The sequence below is a fragment of the Antedon bifida genome, chromosome 9, assembly GCF_963402885.1.
Source record: "Antedon bifida chromosome 9, ecAntBifi1.1, whole genome shotgun sequence".
NCBI lineage: Eukaryota > Metazoa > Echinodermata > Crinoidea > Comatulida > Antedonidae > Antedon > Antedon bifida.
This window is the reverse complement of record NC_136234.1, coordinates 18,210,017-18,237,192: the sequence shown is the minus strand read 5'-3', so window position 1 is coordinate 18,237,192 and position 27,176 is coordinate 18,210,017. Positions and strand designations below refer to the sequence as shown.

General features: G+C 29.9%; 1 protein-coding gene across 3 annotated transcripts in view; it reads left to right on the top strand.

The window, feature by feature from the left end:
- Positions 1 to 22,378, top strand: part of LOC144851791 (uncharacterized) — a 75,149-nt gene extending 52,771 nt beyond the window's left edge. For 2 of the 3 annotated variants that reach the window (XM_078709414.1, XM_078709413.1), the window contains 2 exons: positions 4,187 to 4,386; positions 17,657 to 22,378. In XM_078709414.1, coding sequence (XP_078565540.1) covers positions 4,221 to 4,386; positions 17,657 to 19,224 — 1,734 coding nt within the window. In that variant the 5' untranslated portion in view covers positions 4,187 to 4,220 and the 3' untranslated portion in view covers positions 19,225 to 22,378. Of the gene's footprint in view, positions 1 to 4,186; positions 4,387 to 8,343; positions 8,457 to 17,656 lie in introns of those variants that run through there. The other variant, XM_078709415.1, reaches the window with a different exon arrangement.
- Positions 22,379 to 27,176: the final 4,798 nt, after the last annotated feature.

The window sequence follows — 27,176 nt, the reverse complement described above, 5'->3', positions numbered from 1 at the left end:
CTAAGCCAATACAAATGTTATGGATTTAACTGAAGCCCTGCAATGAAATTTAATGGCCAAGTTATATAATTATTAAACTAGTTTCCATAAAGGACCCATTTTGAATAAGCATCTGTCATCATGTCCTGGTACATATTTGCATAAAAAGGTATAAGTATAGTACAAATATTGGTACTCAAACATGTTGTGTTTGCAGAACTGCAGAACAATGCTACGGAAAAGCAACAAATTATGTAAAACGTTTCAAAGGTACTAAAAACACTACCTAAACATTGACAGTGACACACAACACCTGGGAAGCGACAACTGTTTAAGTTCCGTGCCTAGCTTACCTGGACAAACCGACAATAGCCATTCTCCTCAAATAGCGAAATATACATACTCAAAATTTTCATTAAAATGATGATGGTGGTTTGTGGGGAGGCGACCACACTATACAATTTGTGGAGAAGGGTTCCACTAAAATTCTTTTTATATTGCCATCCTCTTAAATTGGGTCAAGGGCTAATGTTGGTTTATCCAGGTTAAGCTGCACTCATAGACTACCAACACCACTGTTGGTTTGTTTATTCTGTTCATCCACAAGAAACACTTAACAACGAACATCAAACTCTAATAAGAAGGACTGCAGATGATGATAATGATAATGCAAGACATTATAGCATACAATTTCAAGCATAATGTGTGCATAGAGTCTACAATAGTTAGTTATAAAGTAATCATTGATTGCAAGGAATCCCACCGTCTTGTCATTAAAACTTGAAATTGTTAATTAATTAACAATCAACTCTCGTGCCCACTCCATCCTCCAGACCAACAGCTTCAATATGCTTACGTTTTTCATAAAATAATACACTTTGCACTTAATTTTCGTGGATGATATTGGCAACCAAAGTTTGCTGCAAAATTAATAAGCAGTCCTCTCATTACTTGGAGTCGGTTTTATCTTTAATAAGGCATAACTTTTTTTTTTCTTGGAATATAGTTAATATTAAATATTAATTATTTCTCCTCAATCAAGGTTCAAGAATTCATAATTATCAATCTTCTGATTTGTTTTTAAAATGAAAGGTTTCTAGGAATGAAAACCCACTAGATTAAGTATGAGGTTCGTTCGTTCCAGTATGAATTATATACTTTTGCAAATTTCGCAGGCAAATATTTGTTCCGGCTAATACGATAGATGGTGGGAAGGTGGAGTAAATGGTAGCCAGGTATCACATCAATAGGGTTGCTATTACTTACCAGGTCTATAAGTACAGGCTTTTTTTATTTATTTTTTTTTTTTATCAGTATAAATAAATATAATTTTAAATAATTTTGATAAAGAAGATGTTAGTTATGTTATTATACTGTAATTTTTTATCCTCAATTATATAATTATATACTCTAGGTTTATTTTTATTTTTTTAGTAATGTCTTTTGTTGTGGGTCCCTTCGAGACAAGTTGTAACTTCTAGAAGGGATCCATGATAATAATGACTACCAATTACTGCTTTATCTATGTTCACTTTAATATCTTTTTTTTTTATGTTCATTCATTATTATCTGAATCTGAATGTTATCTGAATCTATATTGCACAATTTGGCAACTCTTCCAGTGGCAGATCCACGATTTTTAAATAAGGATAAGGGGAGAAGGTCTAAAAAGTATTAAATTGTGCTAATGTCATATCTTTTGCAGTATAATTTTTCCGATGGGGAGGAAGTGGGGCAGGGGATGTTCAAGGAGAACTTGAATCTGTCTATCTCCAGCTAAACAAATACATGCATTTTATCAATGCCATTAGCCTTCCTATTCCCTATTAAACCTATGTAACTTCCCACTAGATTTTGGCAACAATTTATTTGCGTATACTTTACCAAATTTTTTGTCTCATCTTCTGACGAGTGTAACTGATAATAATTGAACTTTGTTCATCAATTAATTACGTTTGAAGTCCTTCAGACATTTTTTTTAATAGTTTTTTTTAAATCGTTTAATATTTTAGTCAAACCATAAAGCTATGTCTACACTATCAAACTTTATATGACAACAAAATGTGATGTGACCATATATGGACATCATGACATCATATCACTACCATATTTGGGAACATCACACTTTTTTTCTCGAACTAGTTTGGATAGTGTATACAAAGCCTTAGTAATCTATATTATGTTTTTTCTATTTATAATGCATGAAAAAAGTTTGTACTTAAAACCCATGAACTGGTTAGTATGGTAGAGGTTAGTGTGTCAGATCCTGAATGCTATACTAATATTTACTATAGGCCTAATATAACATAATACATTACATATGTGAAATTGGTGGAGTAGTAATAAAACACAGATAGATACAATACAATACAAGCAATTTGTACGAATAAAATGAAAATGATTCATTATGTGTAAAGACTGGAGTAAAAACTACCTGAATATGCTCCGATTAAATTGTCAAAGAATTGTATTCAAGATAGATAAAATTAAAGATAATTGTAAGCCCCTAGCCACTTATTTTTTCCTGGAGTGGCCTTTTCAAACTAGAGACCAGCAGCGAAAATTCTAGTAATGGGCTTAGGCTAACAGTACTAATGACAACATGTAGATTGTTATATTCAAGATACAGTAATATAAACCTATCTGGTTGGATTTGAACATCAAACTTCTTGTTTACACTTTTAAAACCACTAGACCACTTTATGGTAAATTTGTTTGCAAATAATTTATTTGATTTTCTCTCATGATTCATAACGACATTTAATGTAAACAACATATTTGCTAGACTGGGTGTAGTAGTATCACTTTTGTGACTATTTAAATTACTTAATATCGTATGTCAACTTGTGAAAGAGAACACTAAACTTACAATATAGCACAATAGCTTTTAGGCTTGTCATAATATCAACTTTAAAGTCCATTCAATAAAGAAAACAAACACAATACAGGATTGCCTTCCACATCAAACACACTGACTATATCCTTCTTGTAACTATTTGTGAAAATATTTGTTTTCAAAAAAAGCCCTTTTGAATTTACTTAAAGTTCACATTTTCCGTATACGGTTAGGACATTTATTCTTGAATATAGTTTAATTAAACAGAGTATTTTGTTTAGTTAGAACCACATACTGTATGTATCACTTGTGCTTGTATTAAGGTTAGGTTTATGGCCAATGATACAGGCATCACATGTGATACATATGTGACACTGTAATTACGGCATTTAGATAGAGTACCAACAATTGGCTAATTTTTTCTAATAACTGTATATACAGTATTTTATATAAAAAAATTGGTTTATTTTTTGTGTATATACAGTACGTCAATTGTATATTATGATTTCTGAATGTCCAAGCATAATATCCTTATTATATTGGCTGTTGAAGTGGGTTGCTGTCTTAACCTAGTTAGTTCAAGCCTCATTAATAACCAGCTTAACCCCTCTGTTGGTAGAAAGACGTAGCAGCAGGCTTTGTGCCACTGGCTTGTCTACTTATATTTAGCCTAGATGCCCTATATCTTGTGGACACTACTTATTGTGGATTTCAACATCTGGTGGAAATATACGACTGACAGTTAATTACTTTTTGTCTAATAATTTAATTGAAATATTTGAATTATTTAATAAACCATCTACAAATACAACTATTTCTCTATGAATGAATTAACTAATTTGTTATTTATTATATAAAATAAATTTTATCATGATTGGTACGTGTCAATTATATTGTATTTTTAAAAATATGATTAATAAATATTTATATAATTGCTTATACATAGGTCAAACATTCATTCATTCTGATACATAGATTAAAATACTACAGTTTATCTGTAAACAATAAATAACATTTTATTAGTGCTTAAAAAAACAATACTAAAAAAGGTTACATACATAATATAACTGTAACATAAAAAAATGGTAGATAAGAAATTACAATTGATTGTATTAATATATTACATACTTGGGTTTTTTTTATCGATTTGTACTGATAACGTGGCATTTTTTTTAATTCAGTCATTTTGGTTATAAAGGTCATAGTATTATTGTTTTGGGATATGTTGTGTAAATGATTTAATACACCGTGAATCATATTTATGTTTACAAAAACCTTTCTCAGGCAATTTAACTGATAGTGTGATTAAATAATTATAACATTTTGCATATTTCTTGCATAATATTTATCATTGCTATCTTCTTTTTGTAGAGGTGCGTTTACTTCTGATCTTTTACGTTAGCCGATGATGACTTCAGCGGACATTCAAATTAAAAGAGAAGCAACCGACGAAATCATGAAAGAGGAGGTTGAAGATTACAACATGTCGAAGGAGACAATCATGGTGGATGAAGATGAAGTGACCGGGGTCACAGAAGAAAAAGACTCAGATTTAATTGATATGTTTAAAGGTAAAAATGCCTTTATTTTCTTCTTTTTTTTTATTTCATGCTGGAAAACTATTCCATTTTGAGTTTACAACTATCCCTAATATGCTAAAGATATAACAATCCATACTTTTATTGTTTTTTTTTTCATGTGATATGTTTAAAGATAAAAATGCTATACCAAGTTTAAACAAGAAATATTTATTCGAAAAAAATGCCACTCATCTGACGATGATAATAACTGTTTCCTAATATGGAGTGGCGTGAAAAACTATTATACCCTAATATGGTCAATCATGATAACAACTATCTATATTTTATTTCTGGGCACAGTATTTTCTGATCTTGTACATTTAGAGAATAAGAGAAGTGAGTGAAAATTAGTTAGTTCATAAACATTTTAGTCAAGGCGACAAGTAAATTAAAAGAATTGCGACTTTATCAATTTACTTTGCTCTTCATTCAAGACGAGTCATTTTTAGCTGTCGTCAGCGTGTAGCTAAATATGAAGGGGTTGAGATAAAACCATTTATCTTAAGATGATGATGACATACCTAGATACACCTATAATCACTGACTTAATACATCTTTTCAGGGGTTAAGTCATTGCCTTTGCTATGTGCCATTACTGTATTTTTTTAATTCAGATTCTAGAGGGAGCCATGTGATCGTCCCCCTCCTTCCCCTATGATTTTACAGTGTCCATGTGATCATCCCCTCCTTCCCCTATGATTTTTCAGTGTCCATGTGATCATCCCCCTCCTTCCCCTATGATTTTATAGTGTCCATGTGATCATCCCCCTCCTTTCCCTATGATTTTACAAAGTGTCCATGCGGTGTCCACTTCTTCTACAGTTATGACTTTTTGTGTGTATTTTAAAAGAACAGGCTTCTATATATACAGTATGCTGATATAGCAGTAAACACTAAAATCCTCAAACCAAACATTTTTATAATAAACTATTTATTGACAGAAGATTAATAGCACATGACAAGGGTTAATAATCTCCTGTTAATTATGGTGATTAGTTCTGTGATTGCTCTACCAGGAAGTTTACTGGGTCTTGTATGCCGCTCCTTGCTTATGTGATATTAGATTTCTGCGATAACATAAATATTTATCTTATCGTCTTTCCTTAATAAAGTATTTACAGTTGTGTTAGTAAATTCTGTATCATAAATCAACTTTTCTAATACACATTTTGTGTATGAAGTGTATTAACATATATACAAATATGAATTTGTAAAACAAATATTAAAGGGAGTAAGTTTACTATTTAATCCCATGGGGCGTGGGGGGTGGGGACGGACTATTTAGCATAAAAATGTATTAGGTAAACATTTGTTGACAGGATTCAGTATCAGTGTAATTGATACCTTCAAAATGTTCAGTCTATTTCAGTCCTTATCTGCAAAATGATGTGTTTGTTCATCTCCCTCAAAATAACAATTGTTGCATAACATTTCTATCAAAACAAAAACAAATTGTTTAATCATTAATAAGATCACGCATAACAATACAAGATAATAATTATAACTGGCAATGACAGTCTTGTACTAACTACCGTACTACTCTATTTTAAAGTATAAAACCTTTAACAATCATTTTCCTTTCTTCTTTATTTTCATTTTTTTTTTCATTTCATTTAATCTTCTCAAAACAATAAACAAAACAATAAAATATACAAACATAATAAATAACAGCCAGAACATGATACAGGGCACCCAAGAAGTGAACTAAATCACTGTCGGGTGGGGATCCTTAGACATAAAAACAGTAGAACAAAAACAAATACATTTTAAGATAAAACGTTGAAAATATGTAAATATGTCTATTCATATTAAAATTAATTATAAAACAAATATACAGATTAACATATTATGCTAAAATGTTTTTAGTTATTGATTTTAACAATATCAAATCGCCAAAGTAGGTTGTCCAATAACTGTAAAAATATCATGGAGAATTAATGGGTTTTAGATTACAGGTGTTTTGAGTTTTAAAGCGTGCTGATAATTCTTGATCTAGGATCCTTGGCTTGGCCTAGATACGGTCAGATCAAAGAAAATCCTATGACAATCAACATCTATTAGTCTACATTATTATTACAAATACACAAGTCAAAAATACACAAGTAAAAATCAAGTAAAACTTATTGCTATGAATGGAGAAAGCCTCTGGGCGTCAAAGCCGTGCTCTCATTTGAGTAGTTACCCGTAGTAACACCTTTGATCGTACCGTTCTAACAATTATTATTAACAAACACACGACCGGGTTACAATTGTTGAGAATTTGTATCTTTTTGTAAGCTTCACACCCCAGTAATATTTTACCTTAATTTTAGTCTTTCACGCATAATTAAATAGTTAAAGTTTTTTGGCTTTGTGTTTCCAATGGAATGTTAAATGATACTAGTTAAAATCAATTTGATAACCTTTAATGAAAAGTGTTTATTGTATCGTTCATCCTGTGAACTGAAATACCGGTTCAAATTTGGCAATACAAAATTGAAAGTTAGGTTAAAAGGTTAATATTAATACCTATTGAGGATGCTATATACAGGATAATTGTAATCTAATGGCAACGAATGTTTTGACAAAATTATCAATCTATTTATTTTCCCAGGAAAATGTGAAAGTTTACATATATAATGATAGTTTAAACAAATATTCATACAGTGGTTTGACATTGCAACAATATTAAGATAACAACAATTTAGAAAACAATTTTTAGTCTATTTCGTGCCTAGCTTACCTGGATAAACCGATATTGGCCTATTCTTTCCCAGAAGAGAGCTACAACTAGAATATATACAATTTTAATCAGAGTGTGAATTTGTTGGTCTCTACAATATTTCTAGTAAAGATTTCATGGTGTTCCAAATTTATTCATGAAGAAAAATAACATTCAAGTCAAAGCATATTGAATATTTATACCTTTAAAGCAAGTATTTTCACCCCCATGTTACTGAACCTTTAATATATGCATAAACCAAATTAATAATTAATTTTTTTAATTACTGTATTTAATCCCCCTGCTATTGTTTGAAATTGACGGCATATGATGCAGACTTTGCCTTGAGGTATGAATCCCAGCCTTAGTTACGCTAAAGAAGGATGCATTGATATATTAAATACATCTTCTGATAGAATATAAAACCATCCACCTTTAGGGTATCAATTCGATGTGTTACTTCATTTCATTAACATGTACTTTCTCAACCCTTTTCATCAACAATGATATCTACTTTGTCTGGGATTTTACTAAAAAAAAGTACATGCAATCATTTCAATCAGTTAGACGTTCATTGTGATATCCATATGTAATCAAAAAGTTATGTTAGACTGTCACTTTGGTAAATAATGTAATAATATAAGTATTATGTTTGGATGTATTAAAGATAATGATTTAAAGAGTTTGATATTTAATTGATTGGTATATATTTCAATTATAAACATACAAATATAGAAATATAACCATTTATAAATATGTATAGTAGATCTATTTATAACTATTTGAAGTAGTGCTATCTGTTGAATCATACATATCAAGTTAAAATTATTTTAGAAGATAAATTATAACTATGGAATAAAATATATATTTAACATAGATATTTAAAATATAAATATATTTATTAACAAAGATATTTTAAAAGGAGAGTGTTAGATCTGTTTAATTCCGTGTGAAGTCATAAAATGAATTGTTGCTCGATGATGCATTTCGAGGAAACCGCTTCCCTTGTAAAACCAACTTAATTTTGACTTCCACCATAGTGAATCCTTCTGATTGGTTGATCATCTACCACACGTAAGACACGAGAAACCCTGATATGTTTGATAATAATCTGTTGGGCTGATAAAAAACATAATAATAAAAGGCTTCTCACTGGCTCTGATTTGGTCACAATTGAGAGAGCCCATTGTTAGATCGGTACTTAATAGTTTGATGAGGTTATTGGTGCTTATAAGTTCCTGTGAAGTCAAAGCCAACACTTGTGTAAAAGTATTTTATCAGAAGTAAACAATCATGGTGCATAAATGTATTAGCCAACGACAACCTCCGACACTTGACGGTTCTGATGCTCCAGAGTTTAGTAAGTCTTCATTTTATTTGAAAAAAAAATGCTTATTTTAAAGATATTGTACACCTGAAAACATTTTTTTTAATATTTTTGTTGAATATGCTACTTTAATGTCACATAATAGTTATTCACTTTGACCAAAAATTGGATTGAAAAAAAAAATTATTTACCACAAAAAATAGTCAAATTGGATGCCAGCCAATGGTTTTGTTCATTTTGTCTTTTTATAAGTGAAAACAAATTTGTTTCTCTTTAGAAGTCATTAACTTTATTTAAACTAAAAAATTGTGTATTCAAAGTCTGAGTTTATTAATCTTCCTTTTTTCATGTTTTTGGGGGACAAAAATATATCCAGACAGTTTTTTTTTAGTCTTAATAAAATTAATGTTTAACATAATATTGTTTATAGATACATCAAATTTATTTATCCAAATTGTTTAATCTATAATCACATCAACACGTGTGTATCATTGTGTATTGAATCGATAACTTTTTCATTTCGGAAATCATTCTGTAAAAAGTTAGCCAAAATCAATTTAAATCCCTTGAAAATAATTTTCAGATTTAAAAAAAAAATTGATAAAACTAAAGTTTATCGGTACCTTCGTCTACAAACGATGAGTTAACATTTTACGTTTACAGGACTTGTAACCTTTTATACTTGACCTAGTTTGAAGTAAATCCAGAACAGGATAACATGTGTAACTTCTTCTCAGTGTCTTATATTATCATAGAGTACACACATTTCATTTTTAGGTGATTTTCAAAGAAAAATTATTTTTTGTTTATATGTAGGTTATAGATCTAAACCAGCTTTTAAAACGTTTAAAGAAATCAAATGATTTTAAATACAAATGTTATTTATGGACTTTTATTTTAAAATAAATTGTAGCTATATTTTTAGCTTTAATAGTTTAATATACAAGTTGATAATAGAATTGTCTGCTCAACAAAAGTAAAACAAACATATTTTTTTTTATACATGATTTTTATTGAATATTATTTTTTAATATATTAATTAATAATTAAGTATTGCACTATAAAAAAGAATGATTGAGAAGCAATCATCTATCATTTTTTTTCATCAGACAGTTTAAACAAACCTGAGATAGTATGAAAAAGAAAAATGACAAACTCCCTCGCTTTCACATAAATATACTATACCAAAACGTAAAGGGAATTTTAGGGGAAATTCTACGAGAAATAGAATAACTTTATTAAGCTTATTTATACATGATCACACTTGTATTTATTTCAAATTTTATAAACAAATTTGATATGATATGGCCTTGTTTTTTTAACTGGGGCTTATCGGCAATTTAACCATATGTGTTTTAAATCAACCTTTTCCAAAATAATATTCCTTGTTCATTGTATAGTACTTTCCTCTATTATTTTCTGTTTACTCATTTTTCATTGACTGACTTTCAGTCCCTGGGTAAAACATCCTTGAGTTTGGATTATAATGCCTCGAGGTCAACAAATTCATATCGCGGTCGAAAACAAAGACTTAATCCGTTCCCGTGTTTCTACGGTGTGGACCTCGCTGTTATTGTATTGTCTAATAAATCAGTAATTAGGTAAAAGGTTAAATTGGGATGATTCAGTAATACGATTCAGAAAGATCATGTTGAGTTAGGGTAATAGTGAATATTAATCAAGTCTATTCCCTACTGGGTTGTGGGGTATTTTTATATTTGAAATATTATGGCAGAAGGATTTTTAATTTTGGTTATAAATCATGAATACTAGGTCGATGCTTGTTAGTGTCAATTACCGATTCTTCTTTTTTTTTGTTTATTTACTTTAAATTAAAATGATTAATTTTACCAAAAGATTACTGTACTTTTAAAATTATAATATTTATAATTATAATAGTTTTATACTAGCAGCAGATATTAATGTTACTTCTGGTATTTATTTTAAAAATTGCATTATTTTTTAGCTTATTTTATTCAAAAAGTGTAGAAGGCTATTACATCATTACAATTTTTTAAACACGTTCATGCAATTTTTTTAGAATATTAATATTGACATTATTATTATCTTTTATTATTTCTTTTCTTTATCAGAAAACTGAAACGATGATTCATTTAGAGTAGATAAGCATATTTTTTTATCTTTATTTGTAATCATAAATATGAAAATAAAAATATGAATCAAGATTTAATCAGATAATAAACCCACTTTTATTATTTAAATATTTACCAGAAATAAATAACAACATTAGTCACCCTTATTTTTCTATCATAACAGTATAGTATTTATGGTTTATTTTTGTTATTGTTTTTCTATCCAATTTATTGCATCCTTCCTACTCAATTTTCAGGTTAAATTTCAAAATGACTGAAATCTAAAAATATGTATTTATTTAAAGAATTAATAAACAAAGTTTATTTTTTATATAATATGATGTTTTGAATGGCACAATAAAAATGGTAATTTTTTTTTCATTCATACATTTATTTACACAAAGCAAAATTCAAAAAATGATAACAAAATATATGAAGCTTTAAATAAAATAATTACAAATAATTATGCAAATTTTAAAAGATTTTTGTATACATAAATACAGTATGTCATTTTGCTGTAATTAATAAAGTAGGCCTGTAAAGTCCATATGGTATTTCTGGGTTTGATTTACATAGACCAATACTATAAACCTTCTTATTACGTACTACCTTGATATATATAATATGAACACATGGTTGAGGGTGATTGTTTATGTATAAAGTAAAGGGTCTCCTGACCTTAAAAGGCCAATGGCTATATGTTTTATCTGCGGAGTGGTGCTTGTTCATGCGTGATGAGCGTATTGTACATCCACCGTTACCTCCAACCTGGTTTCTCCACACAAATTCTCATTAACATATATATTTGTACACTGAACTCATTAATAAATGGCCTCATTTGCATAAACTGGAGTTCATCTCCTAGATAACGAGGCTGGGAGAATGTCTCTGTATGTGAAAGTGACCTATAAAAAAGACCTATATATTTTAAACTAATAATTGACAATTCATGGTTTTTTAACAATTTGCCTGTTGTTTTTTTGTTTAATTTTTGGTAAATGTTATACTCACTACAAATCGCTATATATATCAATTGTTAAACTGTGATTTATAGCTTGGTTTTAACAATTAAAATCGTCAGTCTTCTTTTTAAAAAATATTGACAGACATTTTGTTTTTTAAATGGACATGATGATGTCATATCAATACCATATTTGGGTATATCACTACCATATTCACACTTTTTTTGTTGAACTAGTTTAATAGTGTAGACAGAGCTTTAGGGTCCTACCAAATATACACTGAAAAAAATAAAATATTTATAATAATAATTATCCCAAAGTAATTTATTATATTTGTTTTATTTTAACACCAAATATCTTTTGTTCTGTGATAATATATCACCAGACCTACATTTCCAAATTATTTCCTGTGAAGACAACTTATATGACGGAGGGGAAAACATTTTTTATGTTCAGAAGATATTCCCAAGAACGTCATGTTCTTTACAGCGTACACCTGTGCAATAACATCCCAAATAACCACGCACTGCTCTACTTTAATCAACATCTTTTATTCTTCAATTCCTAATTTTATTGTTTCATCTGTCGATAATAAAAACACATTTCAATCTGCTATTTTTTAAGTAATCTTTTCCTGTATATCTTTTTGGTCTCCCTCAGGTCAAGTAATGTTGTTTTAGTGTCCTGATGGGGTAGTTTTTACACCTGTAAGGTATTGAATCCATAAGTAGAATTGAGACATAGGAAATAATTAATTTGAACCAGTTTTAGTGATAGTGTTATTTTCGTTGTCAATAAAGTTTACAGTTCCCTATATTACCAACCATCTCACATTGTGTGGGATAGACATTTCTCCATGTTAAAGCCATATATTAAACAATTGTAATTAATATCTAACCAGCTATATTACAGTAGTTGGGAAAAAATATAGTGCTGTGGAATAACCGTGACTGCATCTCAATCTCAAAATAATTATTTAAATTTACAAAGTTAAATCAAAACATAAATTTAAAAAAAAAACAATTTTTACCTTCGTCAAAATTAATTAATTTACACATTTCTCTTTATATTTACATTTAAATAAATAATAAAACATGTTAAATACAATTTTTTGTCATGTCACGCATTACTTTCAATCATGAGGTGAAGATAAATTAATTTTTTTATTTCCTAATAACAATAGTTCAGTAATCGTGACCTTTATAATTTGCACTGGATTTTCATAAACCACAATACATCCTATTCAATACATATATCTAGGTTATGGTGTTAAAACAATACTAGGTAAGTGGACGTTCTGTGGTGGTCTTCTGAGAACGTATCGCGTGAAGTGTTATCAAAAGTCCGGTTTAAAAGTCAAGTAATACTTTTTTTATAGTCAAATACCCACAGACGATTTTTGCTAATAATCTGGGTGGATCATGGTATTAAATAAATGGGATTTGGTTTTAAAATCTGTTAGGAAGCGATAAATTTATCAATAATGATTAGAGATCATTGATTTGTTTTGGCTTTATAAGGTTGAGTGTTGTAGTTGAATTGATTTGTGTAATATTGTAAAAAAAAAAACCACAAATTATAATTCATCTGGGTTAGTCAATCCTTAAAGTTGTATTAAGATGAAATAAATTAATTTTATTATCAGTAGATCAAAATCATATTGGTCAAAAAATTATATTTTGAGTGTTTGTATTTCATATATTCCGGTTTGATCAATGCATCGCTTAAATGTAATCTTTAATATAATCTTCAATAAAGATTTTCTTAATGAATTAAATATATCATTAAATAAATTTGCCATTTGAATACAGTATTTATGAACCCAAAATAGTCTAATATGGAAGGCATCTGTTGAAGATACTACTTTTTTTTTTGTTATAAGAAGCTGTTATTGTACTTGTGATAAATAGATTTACAGATAGATACATTTATTGGGAAAAAAACAAAAGGTTAAAAACTAGGTTATTTAATAAATGTATTATATTTATCACTTTTGGGTTAATCAAAGCTTTATTGCATTTAGTCTTCAAGAGTACATCCATCTATTTGTTTTTCGTCGAAATAGTACAGCAGTTTGCAGAATATTTTCATTTTATTTACGTAAATCAAAAGGCTTTGATTTCTGATCACACGTGTAGTCTACTACAACTTGTTTAGTCAGCATATGCTGTGAACCGCAGCTAATGCCCTCGTTTTAATCGCCAATACTATGTATCCAAGCATTCACAAATGTTTCACGTGGGCTGCTGCAGTAAACGCTATCAAAGTGCATCCACGACGCTAAATACGATTCGCTGAAAAGGTGTAAATAATCAAGGTATAGACGATAATCATAAACCTGACTAGGATATCCATGACTTCTCTTGGGTGTTCTTTAAATTACGTGAAAATGTAAGATTATACGATGATATTTTGCAATTGTAGATCAGTCATTAATATACAATGATAGGGATGAATGACTGGCTGATGGTCAATAAAAGGTATATTTTACCGTAATAAAAAAAACCATTACACCTGCGGTTAACCCAATTATTTCTTGACCTGCTCACAATCTTTTAAAAACATTTATTTTAAAACAGTGATATCTCTAAATGTATCACTGCCATACAATCATAAATGCCTAAAATAAAATAAATTAATTAACAGGCATAGAATAAATTTTAAACAGTCAGGCAAAATACTAAAAATTAATTAATTTAAAAACCATAAAGATGAGGAAATCTGTGAGAATTATAAAAAGTCGCCATAACTGAGAATGAAAATATTAACAAATAATCTACAACTGATTTCTGCATTGTAAAATTATGTATTAAAATAAAATTTGTAGAATTTTAAATTACAAAAGAGAATAAATGAATAAGTATAATTGCTTCTGATTAATTAACATAAGAGATGTAATGATAATACAGCAGATAACCATTACAATAATAAATTAAATATGTATCATTAGTATATTTTATGGTGTTTTTGAAATAAAATCTGATAATCTCATTATAACCTAAGCGCGTGTATAAAGAATCGTAGTTGTACTTTTTAAACAGCGGAATTACTTAATGATAAACAGGTCAAGTAACCTTAACCTTTCTCTTACACTTTCTACCTGATCTGAATAATTTGTCCCGTTTTCCTCATCATTACGATATTTTTATCTACATAAAAGACTATAATCATAAGAATAGTTCAAAGACCAATTAAATCCTTTACGCTGACCGCCGTCGCATAATGCTTTTGCCTTCGGTATTTTAGTTAATGAACAAGGAAATTTGGGTTTGTACTGCAGCCCTAATTAACATTAACACTATTATATTATCCAAAAGCCCAAGCGGCGTGTTTTGCATAAGATGAATGTGAAGGAGCCTCATATTCACCTTCAGGCCTTTTCATTTATACACAATAGATTTCCTGAAAGTGTGAAACTAATGAGCCTCGGTACAATTTTGCTTTATTGAGATTGCTAAAGAACACCCTAACATATGGCCTTCTGTACTGAGGCAACAATAGGCTTCCTGCCAGTTTGTACACATTACATAGGCTATACCATCTGCCTAGGTTTTTCTAGTAGTGTGCATAATTTGTCATTCTTAGTGATTAGGTAGAATTCTCTACCGGCCTAATAGGCTGCGGCAAGTACATTGAACCGGAGAGAATCGTTGATTTCAAATGTTACGTGTACTTTGTCGAGAATTTGCTGCGATAAAAATCAAAGCAAACCTGCTTCTAAGATTTATTTTGTAGTTCGCTTTAAAAGACAGTCTTTCGTCAAATTTAGTCCCGATTTCGAGGGAATTGAAATTTTTATGGGATGTTGTAATTAGGGAGAAGCTGAGAAGAATCTATATATTGAGTATAAAAATAAATTGGTTTGTATTATGTTACAGGCAAAGTGTTGTTACTCCTAAAACATCAAAATAAACATTTTAGTGATTTATCAGAGATTAAATTTCTTTACAAAATAAAAGATGTTTATTTTTTAAAGTTAAATTTAGTTTAGCACATAATGATACTATTTATTTTATCCCAAAAAGGGGCATTTTAATCTGTTCTACTTGAATATTGAATTTCTTTATAATAAACAATGAATATTGGCTACAACATAATAAATCATTTACATACTGTACATTATGTTTATGTTTTAAAATAATTCTTGAATATAATGACTGTTTACATTATGATAAAAGTTAATGAGTTTGAGAATATGGGTCGAAGTTAAAATAACCTATACTAATGCATGCAATTCATATTACCTTATTATTAGCATAATAATAATGCGGTTTAAAATATATTTTTTAATAATTATTCTTCTACAAACTCTTATTTCATCACCGTTTATATATTATTCTGATTCAATTGTTCAATGGATTATAAAATAATTAGAAAAGCTATAATAAATACTAGACTATAATAAACACACAAATCCCTGTGTAATTTAATCTTTTAAATGAAGTAAATAGTTTATTTATATATTCTGTCTTTCAACCAATTCTGTGTATAACACGATAGTATTAAGTTCATGTCAAAAGTAGATCGCAGATATATAAAAAAAAAAAGGTGTTGGTGTCATAAATAGGCTAGCTCATTTATAATATAAATTTCAAAATTGTTGGTATGTTTAATACACCTATGTGATATGCATTATATTGAATATAGTCTTTTATTTATATTATAAAGAGGTTTTGTATACAACACCCACATTTCAAAGATCATATGCATGAAAAGTCTGATAAAAAAAAATTCATCCTACACTGTAAACTTTGATGGTACCTTGTGCTATTGTGCTAATCGTATACTGTGTTTAAAAAAAAGAAAATAAGCCTAAAATAAAATATATATAAAATAATTCTATAAATATATCAATATGCTTTGAATCATTTTCTAAAATAATAAAATAAAATTCTGATTTTTAAATTTAAGTTTGAAAAATATGATCTAATAAAAACAGGATGTTTGAATATATGTCAATCCTGTAATATTTATTACCTATACACAATTTTATGTATATAGTAATATTTTTCGGTTGTGTAATAACATTTGTCGTCGGATGAGATATTGAAATTTGTCGGTGGCTTTGTAAACCCATATATGGTAATTTGACACAATGTCAGAAAGTTCCTTTAATCCGGTAGGCTAGTTAACAATCGGCTGATTCAAAAGCCTGTAAAATATGAGTGTATGTACGTCCATCATATTTATTGTTTTGCATCTATATCTTTGTTTGATTCGGTTCATGCTAATGACTAATAAAGCCGTCGGTTTAGCCTTATAAACCCATACACCACAAGGGGATTTTCTATCCACAATCGCGTCAGCAAACGCGTACAATCTTAGCATACTTTATGGCAATGCTTGCTGCTCCGAGCGACGCGCTCTGATGTGTTTTTTTACCACCAAAAATCTTATTATCAAACGTCAGGAAAACAAAGTTTTGTGGCCGTATTCTACTGGATAGATTAACTATTAATACTGCTCTATTGAAGAAGAAATGAACAAATTTTCTGCTCAATTGTCTGTCAAAGGTTCCATAATCCCTTGTAAGATCTTTTGAGGTTTTGTGTTGTAGAATGTAGGTCGTTTAATGAACTCAAACTTAAGGCATTTATAATATTTTCAGTTTAAAAACTTCGTAATCGGCATTTATCACGCAGATACATTGTAATTAAAATGATTGATCAACATCTATTGCCCACGCTGGTCAATCGGTCATTTTTCCCCATCGTTTATTTCAATTAGTTACAAATATAGTCAATTAAATTGGGTATTTCTCTAGACTTTTTCGCAACATTAAATGAAAGGTATGGACCTGGGAATTATGTTAGTCAACGCTTGAATAGTCTTTTCACTTGAGTAGCTTTTTAAGTTGGGTTTATTGAAGAAATACGTTTTGTTGGTATTTTTTCATTCTGCATAAATCATTTAATTTGTCTGGTATTTTCTATTAAATGTTTATATTTAATATAACCTATATTTTGACAATAATAAACATTGCTTATTAAATTGTATACTGTTATTATATTGTTTATATAAATATTCTATGAATATTGCAATTCTTTTACACTGTACTGCATACCATTAATTTTGAACTGCAGTAGCCTATGAAATTACTGCAACAACAGCATTCTTCCTGAAAAAAACTTTTTAATTACCAATTATTAATTTCTAAATTTCTGTTTGTATTTTTCAGGTCATCCAAATTTACAAAATGGAGGAGGCTCAGCTATTGTTAAAAACAACTCAAGCCCCGAAACTGTCGATGAAGCAGTCGATTATACTCTTCACAGAAGAGAAGATGGAATTGAGGACACAATTCACCGTGGCTTATTCCAATGCAGTCAGTGCAATTTCCGAACCGAAAATGAACAAGAATATTTTCATCATAGTGAAGAACATGCCCCAGATCGAGACTTTATTTGTATAGTCTGTAACCGGAAGTTTTCGAAAAAGCAGAGCTTGCGGAGGCACATGAATCTTCACAGCGGTCACCGACCCTTTAAATGCCCGCTCTGCGAGTATAGATCTTCACGTAAAGATCATCTTCAACTGCATCTTCGAACTCGCCATGCTCCTGGTAAAGCTACAAACTATCAATTTAAATGTGTGATTTGCGGGAACTCATACCAAAGCCAGAAACGTATGATAATGCACATGAAGTCACATCAGCGGACTCACCGATGCGACATTTGCGGGATGACATTTCCTTCTTTCACAGCCATGGACAGCCATAAGAAAGCAAAGCATGTGATGCCTACGACTCCTGTATCAAATGGAAATCCATACACGTGCCATGCATGTGGTTTTATGAGTACAAGTGCGCAGGGTTATCATATCCATCTACAAAGCCAGCGCCACAAAGACGTCATTACTGCGTCTGTTAGAATTCCGCAAGTTATAAAGTCTTCTATGGAGGAAGAGCTTAAGATCAGAGATGATAGGATCGATGTGCCTGCAGTAACCTTTCCAGGACCCATTCCAATTTCTATGCGTCCGTTGCTAACAGACGGTCCACAACGCCTTCCACCGACGTTAACGCATCTCCACAATCCAAGAGTCTTTCCGCATCACCAGCTCGGCCCACATTTCCCAATTAGACCAGAATTTTTCTCTCCTGTCTTTGGTTTCCCAAGACCAGATTTTCCAAGGCCAGAATTCCGTACTGAACATAAATCCGCAATGCCTGTTATAGTAGCAGATGTTAGTTCACTTCGTTTGAGCCCAGCAGTCTCAGAAAATGTATCTACTGGTTCGCCATCGCAAAGTGTGTCTCCGAGTTATAACCGACCAGGTAGCCCAAATTTTAATGCTACAAGTCCTACATCCAGCCCACTGATGCAAATGCCTGGCCTACTCATGAAAACACAAGATTCCCCACGAAGTGTGTACGTGAGTAGCGCGAGTCCAGTGAGTCCACAATACAATTCGGTACATGCTACTATATACAGTCAAGCCGACGAAGCCTCACCGAAATCAGACTCAAAATCGCGCACATCAAGTTTTGATTCTGGAAATGATATGCGACCAGAACCGACACAATATAACATGGCCACGAGCTCAGGGACGCGGGATACTGCAACTCAGGACGATGTTCGTCGGTGTAAACATTGTCACACGGTATATCCAGATGATGTAATGTTTGGCATCCATCTTGGTTGCCATGGGGTTAACCATCCTTTCGAATGCAACATTTGTGGCCATATTTGTTGTGATAAGTATGACTTTGCAACTCACATAACAAGATCTCTACACAAGAAATAGAAATATCTTGTATCAATCTTTAGATTTAATAAATTTAAAAAAAGACTGGATTCATATCCACCACCTTTGTTAATATTTGCAATGTAAATCTTATTCTAAGTATTTTATTTATTATTTAATAGCTTTTAATTTTTCCATTTATGCTTATTTATTCTAAATAATGACAACTCACACTTTAGAAATAATATGCCAAAATGCAGCTTTTTTACCATAAAAGAAATGATCTCAAACATTAGAAAGTTTATTTTAAAGGTAAATTATTAAGTTATTGATGGTTGAAATTTAAATAACAGTTCCAGTTATATTAATAATCATAATATAGCTAAAATCTTAAACAATCATTTAGTTGGTGTGTTTAGCCTTTGTCTGGAGTTTTAGTAAACTTTGTAAAATATAAACTGTTCTTAAAGACCATTTAAAAGAATGTTAAGTAGAAATATTCCTTGAGATAAAATATAACCATAATCGAATAATTTTTAATCAATAACACTAGATAAATTGTACATACTATGGTGAAACCTAACAATGTATAATAGCCTAAAATCACCCTCGTCTGCGTATACAGCCCTGTGTGTGTACCAAGTTTATCCGTAGTAGGCTTCAAATATGCAAAAATGTTCTACAATATGTTAGTAAACCCAATGTACGGTTGTCCTTATTGTATCTCATTAAATAAATTATTAATTAATATTATTTTTCCTTGGTTTAAAGCAATTTTGATGGTAATCAAATTTGCTTTTGACAACGTGAGGAAATAGTTGCAAATTGATAGAAAACCTTTGAATATTCCTACTCGCCTATACCAGTACTAAGGCTTAGCACATCTATCCAATAATAACTTAAACTATATCCAGTTTAAAAGATTGTAATATATTTCAGAAATTGTTAACTAATTTAAAAATGATAAATACTTTGAAGAAACCAGGGTTATAAAGATAACCCATGTACATAAAAAAAATTGTATGTTTTTGGAAAATGTTTTTAAAATTATTTATTTCATTACTGTGCAAGATGAAGATTGTTTTATGTATGTGCCAAGGCACATAGAACGATTTATAACCTTTTTAGGTGGTAAAACTTGTAATATTTGTAGTATTACTTTATAAAGTAATTTAACTATAAACAGTACAGTCAACTCTCCCATTACCAGGCTTCCTAAAATACTGGAGAGGAATCACGCTTTCTTTAAATCATGGGCTAGCATTTATTAGTTTTTTCTTAAGTTCAGAAGTACTTAAGTGAAAAATGTTGGCCATATTTATCAAACCAATCCTTATTTCGGTTTAGATATTTGCTTAGGTTTGTTTAAGACTTCAAAAAAATTATTGACTTCTATAAAAAAAATGAATATGATTTCTTTTTGCTTTAAGCGAGTTTGGTAGAATTGACTGTATTTTATTAAAAATTAACATTGTTTTTTACTTTAAAAACCCCACCACTCACATTTATTTAATGTTATATTTACTATTTATTAGATGTCATTTGTACAATAATCGCTATTTCCAAATATTTATTCTTTTAATCCTTCAACAGTTCTAAAGTTAAATTATTGTTAATGTTTTGCTAACAATTTTAGACACTTTTAATGCCCTCTGCATTTTAGTACACAACTTATTTATTTAAAATTCATTGATTTTTATTACAAATTTTTAAAATAATTGACATTATTATTTCATTATGCAATTCTACCTTATATAAGGTATAAAGATAATTTTTGATTGTTGATTTTAAATCTTTAAATTTTTTCTTTTTGACAAAAGATAATTGATTTAGAATTCTAATCAGCACTTTAACCATGGTTAGTTGCAGAGGTACCTAGACAATGGATTGAACACAGTACAGTGTCCAATAATGGCACTTAAAATGGTTCAACTGATTTTGGGCCTAAGTGTTTATTATGTTCTCTTTTGAAAAATCATGTTTTAGTAAATTTGACTGTTTTAATTTTTTTGTAATGTTAAATGCCAGACAATCAAAGCAGTTTTGATTTAAAGAAAGAAAACTTTAAAAATCATAAAAACATTTTCTAGTCAGTGAGCAGGTAAAATGTCTTCTAGTGGATAGTTATTAGTCAATAGTCTGAAAAGGTGCTATAGTTAAAATGCATACCTTTTGAGTATTTTTTAATAAAAAATCCTAAACAATCACCTAAAAATCATATAACTATTTGATGTCAAATAAAGAAAAAATATATGTATAAAATAAAAAACGTTGTTTGTATAAATGATTTTTAAATGGTAGACACTGTGATGTATTTAGGCCTAGATAGGGTATAGGCATTTTCCTAATAGTTTTCAACAATGTTAAAAAGTAATAGAGCATTAGAAAATGCCTCATTTTATGTTTTATACTGTGCAATCACCTATTTCAATGAGAACAGTGTTTTTTTTTTAGTTATTGTACTTATAGTACAGTATACAAAACCTATATTTTCTCCATAAATATTTGTTTTATTACTAAACGAAAAGTATGTTTTATTTGTGAATGTCTGTCAAGTTTTTTTTTTGTCACCAAAGTTTTTGTTAAAAGTAATAGTATTCCTTCAGTCACTGAATTGGTTCTTTAATTCTTTTATGTTGAGAAAAATGTTTATTTTATAGATTAACAATTTCATAGATTTCCTTGTATTGTTAACATTGTTATTGTTCAGATAATTGCCTATAGAGTCCTCATTTATTTTGCTTTATTTTTGTTGGCCATTGGGTCACTATGTGGATTATATATGTACAGTTTATAAACGGACTTTAAATCAGTCTGCCTCTCTGATTTACACTGGTGCTTAAATAACCATATTGCGGTCTAAATTGGTGAATACCGTTCAGTCGCAATAAATATAATGCGAAAAGAAAAAATTTATTTGTTTTAGATAAAAACGTAAAAGTTTGCTTTATGATGTTTGATATTAGAGTCAAATGGGGTATGGAAGGGAGGGTTTTAGTGTGAGTGTTCAAACGCATATGTGTGTGGTTTCTGGCATTAAATGAATGTTATACGTGTAAAACAATGATGAGTAATCTTATTTATAATGAACAGGACAGTTGCCAGATAGTTCATTTAGCTGTTTGTTAGATTTGTTATATTTTGTTTCTGTCTCATTAAGGTGAATTATGTGGTGTAGTGAAAAAATGAATAAAATTAATTATTTAAAAAATGATTTCGTTTCTTTGTTGTTATTGAAGTGTGATGTTAGGACTAAACTGGATGCACTCAATTCAAGTGATTTGAGCAGTTAAGGCAGTGCTGCAGACCATAGCTATACAATCGGCACATGTTCGAGGCACACTATGTGACATTTTGAACAAACTCACATTTTTAAAGATATCTATCTGCTCTCTAAAACTTTAACAACAGCACAATTCAGGGTACAATATGTGTTTGGGAATTGCACCAAATGTTTTATTGTATAGTTACATGTTAAGCAAAAGTTCAACAGAAAAAATAACTTGTATCTTCAATTATACTAAAATGATGGCTAGTAACTTTCTAGCCTTGACTGAATTTTGACCACAATAAAATTAAATTTATAGATTTGCCTACAGTTAAATGATGAATTTTTACGAGACTCTATTGTCCGAGGGCAACTTAAAAGACTCAAAACCGGAAAATGAAAAGCGTCAAGTGGACTGGGATGATAATAATTGTGCTTTAAATGATAAATGACAATTACTTAGCAGTGTTTACACCCTAGAATTAGAACTATGCTTTAATTGGATACAACAGAAATGATTGGGTGGTGGGGAGGGGGTTGGGGGAAGGTGAGTCCTGAAACGTCGCCATTTTATTATAACAAATTCAGTTGAATTAGGAGTTAATTGAATACCTTATTCTGAAATTACTGATATGAATTGGTTTAAAATAAAAACCAAATTTAAATACTGTATAAAAATTTTGTAAAAAAGATATTTTAAAATTGTCTATTCAATACAGAAAATCTTTCTGGCATTCCTTGCATTTTTTTTTAAATAGATGTCATTCAAAACTGAAAAACCCATAATTGTCCCCTAAAAGAGTTTCGTTTATATTATTAATATTGCTGCCAATGTAAACAAGTTTATTAGCAACCCTGGATGTAGGTATAAATATTGTTGTTTTAACTTGCATTAATCATAAGCCAGACTAGACCAGTACAAAGAATGGCCTTTATATTTTACAGGTATTGATAGCTTAAAGCCCAGACTCTCTTTTATTGTTGCTATTGTTCCATTTACAACCAAAACTTTTAATGCAATTACGTATAAGATGTCTACCTATATTTATCTTTTATTATCTATTGAATAGATCAGTATTATGATAAGTATAAAAATAAAATTCTAAGCTTTTATAGTTTTACCTTTATGAAATGGGTTCGTTAGGATTTACCTTCTTAGGTTCGTTGACAATAAAAAGTAAGCCATGTTTCCCCAGATTGTTTTGAACCGTACGCTAGCGTGTGATCTTTGACGTTCTGTAGCCTTCACAACTAATGTAAATTATATGTATTATTTGAATAAAATAGTAGAAGACGTCGATACTTGTATGCACTAAATAATGTGAATACATGTTTGTTGTTTCGTTCCTTGGCGCCCAAATTAATTAAAACTGGCCCTGGTAAATGTGTAGGCCTACTAAGAAGAGACTAGAGAAGATTGCGGAAATGCAATATTGATCACAAAAACTATTAATAACTATTTTCTCATACTGTACAAAATAGTTCATTCAAATATACACTTCTTAAGCTCTGTCTAAACTGTCAAAATAGTTGATGTACCCAAATATGGTAGTGATATGCCCAAATATGGTAGTGATATGACATCATCATGTTCATATATGGGCACATCACATTTTTTGTCACATAAAGTTTGATAGTGTAGACAGAGCTTTATGCATGTAAGGTAGAAATTTTAAAGTGTGTTTAAATTTGTGCATATTGATTAACCCATGTAAAACAAATTTTCCCATTTTAAATGATTGAATAAATCCTTGTTGCATAACATACCCTTAAAAAGCACATTTTCCCACCGTTCTGAACCAAATAAAAAGTCATTCCTAGTTTAGTAGAGAGGTTGTGAAAGGTATTATGTAGAAATACCGGTGATTTATTTATTATTATTATAAACAGAAAAGCGAAGAACAAAACCCAATTAAAAACGAAAGACTTTCGGTTCACAAACAAACATAAACACCTAACATAAACCTAGGTTTCCTTTATTTTATTTGTTCTTCAATCGTTGCACTATAACATAGTTTTTGTTTCCTAGTACTACAGTTATTGAACTATGCTTCTCTTGAACTATGGTAAATGAATGTTATTGTCTACTGAATCCGGGATCATTGTTATGTGTATGCAGTATTCTACCTTTATTTTTATTTATTTTATTTAATGTACCATATAATCTCATTGTAATGTTTTTTTTTCTATTGTGTCAATGGTGGAATCTGCTTCTAGACTTATTGTGACCACATTATACAATTTATTAAGAAATTTGTGGAAAACTAATAGACAACAAATAGTATATTATTATTATTATTATATGATACTATAATAATTTTAAAGATTGTATCCCTAAACAATTTTTTGTTGAATATGCCATTTTAATGTCACATAACAGTTATTTGACCAAAAACTGGATCGAAAACAAAATTATTTACCTGAAAAAAATGTAATTTAAAGCAAAAAATATGTTTTGGTTCAAATTAACCCTTTCTTTTCTCTTTTTATAAGTGAAATAATTATTTTTGGGTTTTTTTCTACAGAAATGAGTAACTTTATTAAAACTGCAAAATGGCCTACAAAGTCTGATTTTATTAATCTTCATTTTTCATGTTTTTTGGATGACAATACATCTTTAAAAACAATACTATAACTTTGAAATGTAAAATACCTGATACAATCAAATTAATTAACCATTAAAAGAAAACAATCGTAAACAGGATATATAAAAACCTCAGTAACTACTTGAATGTTTATTAGTTTGTGTTTGGATCTTGGTAACAAAAGAAAACTTGAGTAAGTTCATATATCCAAATATATCCTGATGAGATAGCAATCAATTCATTGTATCATTATCTTCAGTTAAATCAAACGCAAATACTTACTTTGTCTACACTATCAAATTAGTTTGATGTGTCCAAATATGGTAGTGATATGACATCATCATGTCCATATATGGGCACATCACATTTTTTTTTGTCACATAAAGTTTGATAGTGTAGACAGCTTAAGAATATACATACAGTAGGTTTGTTTACAAATCGTTTTTATTTCAGTCTTACCCAACACAGTACAATTGGTAATAAATCAAAGTAATGTAAAAGGACTATACATCTCCACAGGGTAGGTACTTACTCAATTAATGACCTGCATGCGTACCTCAATTGCCAACATAGTATGAATGGCTGCCAAGGACATGACATGACCCAGAGAAGAAACATTAATCGGAAAAAAGTGAAACATTATTTTTAGTATTTCACCATTTATTCATTCATCAGTGGAAAATTACTTCCATTTTTTGTCATTTGCATATAAAATATACATACATATATGTTGGCTCTGAGATATACAAAAACAGATAATTGAAAAACAATGAGCACTATGAGGACATTGGTGTGCCTACGTGCACTATAACATTTATAGTTATTATATTATTAAATATTGTAAACAAGTTGTTAACATTTGATGGCGTGTATAGATCATTGATGTCAAGAGCAATTCAAGGACTACCTAAAGCTCATGTCTACACTGTCAAAATAGACAAAATACAGTAGTGATATGCCCAAATATGGTAGTGATATGATGTCATCATGTCCATATATGGGCACATCACATTTTTTTGTCAGTGTGTAGACAGAGCTTAAAGCCCCCTTCCCTACGTTTTTTAGATCTAATTTAACATCACAAACTATATTTAATGTAAAAATAATACTATATGGTCCTATTGCGATAATTTTTTTCGTCTTTAAACGGTTAAAAATGTGAAAAATAAGTCGATTCTAATAATTATAGCGGCCCGCTATAAATCCCAAAATGCATTGCGCGCGGATTGATATTTTTGTTTTTCACCTGTAATTCGCCCACTTTTCGATCGATCGTGAGGCAAAAACAAATGGAAGACTCCTAACTTTTCAGTGAAAATACCGGGTTTTCCCCAACTTGTATCAACGGAGTCTGGCAAAAATAAAAAGACAATTAATGCAGCAACTATACAACGTCAGGCTAGGTATATAGCTAGCGTACGATGTTCGTACGTTACCGATGTTTACCAGCTAGGCCTACAAAACTAAGCCTAGCTAGGCTAGGCCTAAGACCGTCCACGAGAGGTCGATCGCCGCGAGCTACTTAGGTAGTGCATTGTTTCTCACTTTTTATCATAATTTACCATAAAACGTACATTTAAGACAAGGAATGACATGGTTTAATGTTTTTAAAGTGATATATATGTATTATTTTCCAAAAAACGTCCAAAATTGCAGGGAAGGGGTCTTTAATAAAGAAGATTGGTTATTTCAGTGGAAGAAAAGGTGCTATTCTAATCATTATTTTAATGATATTTTATATTTATTTATTGTATTTTTATAAATCAAACAAAAGAATGTAATATAATTCTATGGGATTTTTTTTTAAATTATTATATGAACCACCCTGATTTAATATTCATTATTTAATTAATGGTGTTTATAATAAACAGAACAATAAACTGGAAATTTTAAAATCTTTACATTTTTAATGTTAACTATAAACTATAAGAATTCATACTGCCCTGGTTGTTGCCATGGAGATGATAAACTAGAATTTAAATGGATCAAACTGGGCATGAAGTGTGTCCATTTCTGCAGCTGCATAAGCCTCATCAACCCCCTGAGAGATGATGGCCAAATGTACGTTGAAAGACATAGCCCTCACCCTAAGCTAACGTCAATTAATCATTAGGATTGTAAAACATGATAAATCATTACTTCTGATGTCTGATTACGCT